At 47.5% G+C, this 8,581-nt stretch overlaps 2 protein-coding genes across 2 annotated transcripts; both read right to left on the minus strand.

The window, feature by feature from the left end:
- Positions 1–100: 100 nt before the first annotated feature.
- On the minus strand, positions 101–3,586 carry LOC9642903 (auxilin-related protein 1). Its single transcript, XM_024660718.1, has 9 exons — positions 2,969–3,586; positions 2,202–2,512; positions 1,234–2,159; positions 1,069–1,174; positions 950–1,014; positions 819–884; positions 676–765; positions 431–601; positions 101–363 (listed from the first exon to the last, which is right to left on the minus strand). The coding sequence occupies exons 1-9, from the start codon at positions 3,511–3,513 to the stop codon at positions 310–312; spliced, it is 2,334 nt and encodes a 777-aa protein (XP_024516486.1). The 5' UTR covers positions 3,514–3,586; the 3' UTR covers positions 101–309.
- A 287-nt stretch (positions 3,587–3,873) lies between these two features.
- Positions 3,874–8,153, minus strand: LOC9642904 (phospholipase D zeta 1). The gene is made up of 19 exons (XM_024660803.1): positions 7,956–8,153; positions 7,805–7,906; positions 7,629–7,732; positions 7,419–7,560; positions 7,215–7,367; positions 7,003–7,161; positions 6,710–6,952; positions 6,544–6,660; positions 6,349–6,488; positions 6,155–6,304; positions 5,937–6,093; positions 5,318–5,881; positions 5,116–5,262; positions 4,864–5,061; positions 4,702–4,803; positions 4,511–4,642; positions 4,398–4,463; positions 4,266–4,327; positions 3,874–4,208 (listed from the first exon to the last, which is right to left on the minus strand). Exons 1-19 carry the CDS (start codon positions 8,112–8,114, stop codon positions 3,953–3,955), a joined length of 3,153 nt encoding a protein of 1,050 aa, XP_024516571.1. The 5' UTR covers positions 8,115–8,153; the 3' UTR covers positions 3,874–3,952.
- Between the last annotated feature and the right edge of the window lie 428 nt (positions 8,154–8,581).

The following is an 8,581-nucleotide window of genomic DNA, read 5'->3' on the forward strand; positions in this document are numbered from 1 at the left end:
ACAAAAGATCTCACTAGTCACGAAACTTTGATCCATCCACTCTTCTCTTTTGGAAGTTCTTTCATTCCAACGATTCCAGTATTGACTAGCGCAACCTGGATGACATCACAAACCAACAGTGTGGATTAAAGAAAGAGTAGCAAATGAAGAACGTGGCCAGACCAGAATTACTTTTTTACCAGTGGAGCCCGGCTTCTTCGCCGTTTGCGGCCACCCTGGCGATGCCTGGCGATGTTTTTTTACTGTTGCCATTCCCTGTTTTTACAAGATCTAATGGAACTCTACATACCGGTGTTTGATCTATGGAGCTCACGACACTTGCCAAAAGAAAGCCTCTTGCGAGTTAAACTTTGTCCACGCTGCCTGGAGAGGCACAAAGCAAATAGTTTTAAGCACAAAAGATAGTGCATTGTCAATATTATTTCCAAACCTTGAGTAAATCGAAGACCTTCTCCGCGATGAGCTTCTCCTGCGTTGTCCTTTGCTGGATCTTGTCCGGATGGACACACAACGTGGCCCTGCGGTACGCTTTCCTGATGGAAGCCTCGTTGCTTAGCTCGGACGATGCCACGGGCTGCCAGCCGCTCCCTGGCCACAGTACCTGGCACAAAGATATCACCGTCAAACGCAATCCTTGCAAGAAAGGCGGTGCTGTATGCTTCTGGGAAAACTCACATCGTGCAGGCTCGATAAAAGCGCTCGCAAGTTGCCTTCCTTACCAGCGACCCACGCACTTATTTGAGCGTCCACGGTAGAAGAAACTCGCTGAATGCAGACTTAACAGTGTGAGTTGAGATAAAAGCCTGATCGGAAGTTACCTGTCGCTCCTGTTGCTCTTGTTGAGCAGTCTGCTCACGTTGGTTTTTCTCCGCCAGGGCCTTCGCCTAATCAAATGACTTAATACTCTAGAGTTCCCATGCTGTCAATAAACTAGTAAATTTGTACGTACCGCGCGCTCCTCTAGTGCTTTGTCGGTTGATTCTCTTCTCTGCTTCTTATCTCTATCGAGATTCCCTGAATGGGCAAATGTCAGTGTCATGTCTTCTGAGAATGCTGGAAAAGCAATACCATTGGGTACAGGGTCGGTAATGCTTGGGGAGGTTTCTGTTTTATTGGGAGGCCTGCATTGTTCACCGCTAAAGAACACTTTCTTCGCATTGCGCTCAGCTTCATCCTGCACAAGTAAAATTCTTGTTAGAGAAGACAGAGAAAGAAAAACGCTCAACTCTTTACCGAGACTCGCTGCTTTGGAGCGCTTGTTGACCGTCCATTCTCCACACCCGTAGCAGCCACAGCTCTCTCGGCAGCTTTCTTCAAAGCTTTCTCTCTAAGTTCGTGCGCAGCCCTCTCGACAGCTCTCTTATCGATATCCCCCTCCTTTCCTGCTCCGCGATTGCCAAAGTCGTTCACCTTCCCTTCGCTTCGCTTCTCACTCTCAGTCGTTTCAGGAAAAACCTCTGCAGACTTTTTCTTCTGTTTGAGTTTCGCCTCTGCTCGTTCCACAGCTTCCTTCATAGCCATCGCCGACGAAGAAAGACCAGCGAAATCTTCAGCTTGTGCCAGAGGTGGAGACATGTGTACCGCTGCTTCCTTCAGATTGGAACCTTTGCCTAGAGGAAACTCGCAAGAGTTTCTACGCCACCGCTCATCTCTCTTAAACTTTGACAAACCGTTGAACTCCTGCGCCTGCTCCACCATCTCGGGAGGTGCTCGCTTTGGAGGAGGGACATCCGTTGGCTGTGTCACAAGCTTCAAATCCCCAATCGTGAACCACGATTTTGCTTTGGCCTTGTCCTCCTTCTTCCCGAAATCTGGAAACAACACTGCCTTGAGCCTCTCCGTAGCACTCTGCCTTTTCGACTTCCGAGGCGAAGAATTCCCAGCTCCTGTATCCGACTTGTTCTTGCTGCCATTCTCCCTAGGCAGCAACCCCTCTTCGGATTTTTCTTTTGCACGATCTGTCTCGTGCTTTCGTGATTGCTTCTCTGCTGCCTCCAAGCCCCCTGGCATCCTGTTCAGATGAGCCTTCATCTCTCCTGCTTCCGAGGTAGCACTGTTAGCCTTCTCACCTGACCCCAGCCTTGGAGAGCAGCTGGAAACACTTGGCAAGCAGGAAGGCATCACTGTTGGTGGTGGAGGCGACGCGACTTTCCCTATATCTGGATCTGCCAACAATGCCGAATTCTGAAAAGAGGAGCTACCTTTGTCTTGCGGAGAAGCTGAAACCTTCACGGCATACGGTGGCGCCTTGTTCTGTTGCGTTTGAGAGCCGCTGCTATCAACACGCTGATTTGGTCGGTCACAACTCCCTCCGGCACCTTTCACGTCTGTACCCGAATTCCGGAGGCGAGAGGTACCGTGAGGTCCGCCTGACGACGACGACGAGCTCTCCCGTCCAGCCTTTGGCGAAAACAAGGTTGGTGGTGGCGAGGTATCAGCGCTGGTTTTGTTGTTGCCGCCGCTACCACTGGCTTGGTGTTGAGATTGGTTTGTTTCGGCATCACACCTGTCGCTACGCAAACGCACAAACACTATTAAAGACGTCTGGTATATCCTACCTATAGAGTTTGAAACATCAGTGACGCATGAAGTACGGCACACAGTGATCCTCGAAGAAAAATACTCGAGCTCCAAGAAGAAATCAAAGCAAGGACCCTCTAAACTATTTCGTAAAGAGCGAAAGGATCTATAGCACCAAACACGAACGCACCAAATGGATAAAAAGCTCTCCAGGAAAAAATCAAATGAAGGAGCCTCTAAAGCATTTCGTGAAGAACGAAAGGATCTATAGCACCAAATGATAAAAAAGCTCTCCCTGTGCTAACGGGCAAAACACGATATAGGGATAAAAATTCCTGGAAAGAATTCGTCCAAGCAAGGAGAAGAAACAATGCACAAGAGCTCAAGAAATCCATGCCCCAAAAACGATCCAAGCCAGCCAAGACGAAAAAGATCTATATATCCATACCTCTTTGGTTCGCCAGTCACTGTGTTGAGCCTCCGAGATCCCAGCGGCGAAGAGGAGCTCCGCTGATGCGTCGGGGCGGCGCTGCCACCGCTGGTGGTGGGAGAAGCAGAAGCATTGCCGCCGCCGCCGCTAGCCCCAGCCATGGTGAAAATATCGTCATCGCTGCTGCCAGTCTTGCTCTTGATCCCTGGAACGCCCCCAAATATGTCGTTGAAGCCATACAGCTCCACATTCGATCGCCCGATGCATTCGAATGGCGGTGCCGATGGCTGGAACCCCGCATCGCTGCCCCCGATCTTCGCCGCCGCCTCGCCCCTGTCGGCACTGTCGGATCGCGCTCCCGCGGCGGCAGACAAATCCCCGGACGACGACGGCGAGTGATGCGCATTGATCCGACCTAGCGAGAACTCGTCGAAGAGCTTCTCCGCCACAAAGATCGGCGGCGACGCTGGCTGCTGCTTGTTCCGGGGCGATCCGCCAATCCCACAAACCCTAGAGGAGGCGGCGCCGCCGGGAGCCATTGGAGCTGTGTTTCTGGCGGCCATAGCTCGCGGGAAGTAGCTGGCGGCGCCGCTAATCAAAAAAATTTCGATTGCCGCCGTTGGATCGCCCCGCCCATCGGATCCTCATTTCGATTTTAGGGCTCCTCTTTTCCAAGGGTATATATATCAACCCTGCTGACTCAGCCCCCACGGTGACGTGTAGGAATCGACGGCACCACACGAGCCTCTGACGTGGCTTCCCGGACTTAAATCAACCGCATTTCTGTTGCAAAAATCTAGCTGGCGGGCCACCCACCGTCGGATGGCCGAGGCATCCGACGGCGCCGTACAGTAATAGCCGTTTAAAGGCATATCCTCGCGCGATTCATTGTACGAACACGCTGGGAAGAACGCGTTGGAAAGTTTCAGAGCTTTTCATAGTTTTATTTATTTGCGAGGGTGGCCCTTTGTACATGGTGAGCGATTTTTCTTTTGTTTTGTTCTAATGGTAGACTTGTGGAGAGGCGTAGTACTCACTCTCATTGAAAACTGGTCGCAAATCCTCATCGCACATAAAATTCAATGGGAAACAGACGAGATGTCCTCGAATCCCCTCAACCATGGTCGCATTACTACTAAAAAATGGAGCTTCTCCTCCGGCGTGAGAGCTATCGTCGGCCACGCCCAAGTCGATACTTACATGGTGGCCATTCTTTTCTTTCTCTTTTCGCGACGAGATTATCTGCCGCAGTTGAGTCCTGGAATGTTTTCCGGTTAAGTTCTAGTTCTCACAAACAAAAACTCCGAAGACTTACCTTGTGTGTATGGAATCGTTCGGGATGCATCCAAAAATGGTGTCATACAATCCTGTGTTGAGCTGCAGTGACGAATTCGTCTTGATGAGAAAGACGAGACAAAGAAAAGTCTAGTTTTTTGTTTCGTGTTACCTCTGCTCTTGACGTCCAAACGTCCTTGTAAGTGGTCTCACAAATAGGATCTTTGATCACGTCTGCCTGGAAAGTTTCACATGTTAGCTTCACAGAGATGTGCTTTCACTTACTTCGGACGCTTGGAAACCGAGATGCTCGACCCAGAGTGATCTTCTCAGTCCGTGAGCGAACCTTCCGGCTTTGTAAGCAGTGTTGTTCATTAAGGACGTGACATATTCTTTGTCTTCGATCACGACCGCGATCTGGAAAGAGAATCGAGGATTAGCATCAAACAAAAAGCGAAACTTCTTTTGCTGCTTACTTCTGAATCTCTCGACCCAAGTAAACTCCTATCGTTGATATTTGCTGAGCCTATAAGCGTCACCCTATCGTCTACTATCAAAATTTTACTATGTACATATATCTGCGAGAATGGAAACAACATGAGCAACGGATGAGCAAAATTTCTTGAAAGTTTGCTAACCTGATTAGTTACAAGTGGCCCGTTTTCTTTCAGCTTGCCGTGTTGTCTCAGGCCGTAAAAACTAACAAAATCTCCCACTGCGTCCCCCATAGTGTCTCTTAGACGCTTCAACAACGACGAATTTCCACGGCATATGGTTCTATATTGCCAATGAATGATGGCTCTAACGGATGCTGCTCCTGTATCATCGACACCACCCTACAAAAGGAAAACATGTTTAAATGTCGCCATTTAACGAGTTTGGAACCTTACCTGAAAACCAGGAAGCAGTGGCAACAGTATAATCACCCTGAAACACTGTTTTTCTTTGTACGCACGTAGTATCCTTGTATAAAGTGATTCCAAAACACGATTTTGAATCACGGAATCGCCATCCAGTCCAGAGATAAAGAACTGGTTCTGAATGAAAGATGATACGTTAGGAGACATCATATGAAACAGTGTCGAAAAGTACCTCGATATAGATGAAGTGCTCGGCTTTGTCAATCAACGAGCAATATGCAGCTTCTATGCTCCGCTCTTCCACCTGGCTTGTTCCGGCAGACCACTGTCCAACACTTCGAACCACCTGACAGTTGCATTTAACTCGAGAACCGACTTCCTTCACATCCTCTTGAGGCGAAGGATTATCTTTCTCCCACCAATCTTCTGCACTACCATTCGCATCATACCACTTCACACCGTCTGGACCGTCACTGGCTACAAAGTTGAGCAATGGTAGATCAACGCTGCTGTTGCTACTGTTAAACTTGCTGAATCTTGCCAGTAACTTCGAATGTTTGCTGTTGTCCGCCAGGAGGTCTTTCAGCTCCTCAGTCTGATCCGGTGCTTCTACGGCGGGTAGAAGCGTTGGTATATCATCGGTAGATGACCTTGGTTTCAAGGACGCTTTTCTAAGCTCTTCCTGCGCTTCCATGAGAGCCTCTTCTGCCTCCTTACCAGTAAGGTAATGAGGAATAACCATATGATGATGCGGCAGCAGTAGAGGTATGGCTTGTTCATTGGGTGCCTTGTTTCTCTGGGAACAAAACACTACAAAATTTCAGAAACAGATATTAACACTGGTCCCTTACCTTTGCATAATTCCAACGCTGGACAAAATGCCTTGCGACATCCCGACAAGCTGGACCCCATATTGCACACTGAATATCATGCCAAGGCATACGAGGTGTTTTTTGCCTGTTAATCTCGTCCTTTGTTGCATCTTCCCAGGAGTTTGGCTCTGATTCCCTGGAAAGCAAGGGGATTTTTCTAAGAAAAAAAAATCGCTGATAAAATCTAGAAAAGATACCTGGGATTGTAGTAGTCCTTCCCGGGCCAGATAACAGCTTGATCATCCCTCAAAAGATGGTGAGGGTCATCATACCGTCCAAAACAGAGGTCCAAACCTCCTAAAAAACATATTCTTTGATCGACAATCACAATTTTTTCGTGGTGCGACCTAAGAAGATGTTGGTATAGAAAAAATAAAAATAAGATCCTTACCACAAATAAACACCAGAAGAGAAGTGATCGGGATATCTTAAAACTTTAATGTTTTCGTGTATTCCAAGTAGCTTTCTTTTCGTGTACAGGCTGTTGATTTTCAAAGCCAAGGCAACTTCCTTGTACAGAAGAACATAAATCTAGAAGAGAAAAAGGACGATCAAAAAGGTGAATACCAGCATAAGGACAACAAACCTGTACTCCTTCTCTTGCCTTCGCACCAAGCAAAGAATCCAACCGAGAAGACTCGTGAAGAGTAAACGGACGTCTGAGATAAAGCTCAGGACAGAACCACCAATCAGCTATAAAAATCTATATAAGAGATAGTGAGAAAAAAATGCCAAAATGAATTGTATGTTACCTCTGACTTCGCGGATGAAATCGTTGATGCAATAGCATCAAATGCCGACTTTCCATCTATGAAATATTGCGCCTTACTACCATCGCTAGTAAGTCCCCTTGGAGGAGCAAAAGAGCCAAAGCGATGAGGATGGCACCATCCTTCAGGTGGTCTTAGCCCGGCATCGTTTATAGCAGCTATCCATTCAGCCGCCCCTCGCGCACCTTTGGTTCTCACGCGAACACTTCTATTGCCGCAAGTTACCTGCAAGTCACGTCAAATTCCCAAACGGATGCAAGCCAGTCAAAACTCACGGCAAATCCAGATTGTAGACGACTCCTCTCTGGCTTAGCAAGGGATATCTGACCTTCCGTGTTGTTTGAGAGAACATCAAAGACAATGATGTCCAAAGGTTTTGGATCGAAAGGATGAGCAAGAAAAGCGAGGAAACCAGGCTTTAATACTGCCCAAACCTGCAATTCATCAACGTTTACTTTCTTGAGACGCAAAAGAAGACGTGCCAAACCTTCATCCACCTTTCTCCACAACAATTGAAACATGAAGAAAAGCATCCCTGTTCCTTGTCGTCCAGATGGCATACCCTGACATATCCCTCCTTCAGCTTAGAGCCGTATTCTGGTGCAAACGAAAGAGCTGAGACCCCGAAAAATTTGCAAACCTGACAAACGACGATAGTAAAATTGCATAGAAACAAGCAGGCGAGACTAACCGCTTCACTGTTGAGCAGCTCGAGATTCTTGACAAAATGATCGAGGTATGTTTGCATCTCTGAAATGGAATTGTCTGCTATGCTCGGCAGTCTTCCCAGCGTTGGACGAATGACGGGAAGTGCTGCTGCAGAAGGAACGTCTCTGGAAAAGAAACGTTAATCTGTCAATTTCTTCACAAAGACGAGAAGACGAGAAGAAGAAAAAGTTACCGTGGCATCGAATGCGCGCGAGTGATTGTTGCATCGTGTTGCTCGTAATCCTCGTGAGCTTGAGCGTCCCAAGACGATTGTAGCTTTTGTATCCATTCGATGATCTAGTCGCCAAGACAGCGAAAAGAAGGGTAAAAAACAATCCGAGAAAAGAAATCGCGAGCCTAGAAGCTTACTTTCTCATGCTTTTCCTTCAGATCCTCCAGAAACGCTCTCGTTTTCACGGCGGCGTGGAGCAATAGCGCCTGTGTGGCTTTTTTGTACACAGTCCATTTGAACTGCGCGCATCACAAGAATTTACCTCGAACGGGAATGGAAAGGTTTTACCTGTTTGTAAACCAATTCGATCGTGTATCGCAGCTCCCCGCTGCTCTGGCGGCACACCGAGACGATCGACAATTGTGGCAGCTCCTCAAACACGCTGCACCGATCGGAGGCCGATGCCCGCTCCGGGGAGCGCACGGGCATGTAGCGATTCTCGGCCATCGCGCATACAAGCCCTAAGTTCTATGACCTACTTTGCCAGAAAAGGGCCAACATTACACGGAATGTGAAGCGAGTGGTTTTAGTGAAGATAGGTAAAAAGGGCCTCTGCTTTTCTAGAAGCTTTAAGAGTTAAACTTTGTCCTATTAGACTTAATCATACCCAAAGTGGAGGCTGTTCTTTGCTCTAGTGTTTAATAAGATTGTGTTTTTGGTTCTTGGTTCCAGTTCAATCTCCTCATTCTCATTATTATGCTATGGTGTAAGATGGTGTCATTAGAGGTTTCATCTTCATATTGGTGTGTTATCTTCAGATCAAGCTTTAGAATGTGTTATGATTTGTTGGCGTTATGCTTATCTTTGGTCTTGCCATGATTATATGGTGTCTTGCTCTCTCCCATTGATGTAGAGCCACTAACATTGATTGAACGGGATGATAGTGGCAGAAAAAAATAAATAAATAAAAGTAA

Source organism: Selaginella moellendorffii, unplaced genomic scaffold (assembly GCF_000143415.4).
Source record: "Selaginella moellendorffii unplaced genomic scaffold, v1.0 SELMOscaffold_77, whole genome shotgun sequence".
In the NCBI taxonomy this organism is placed as follows: Eukaryota; Viridiplantae; Streptophyta; class Lycopodiopsida; order Selaginellales; family Selaginellaceae; genus Selaginella; species Selaginella moellendorffii.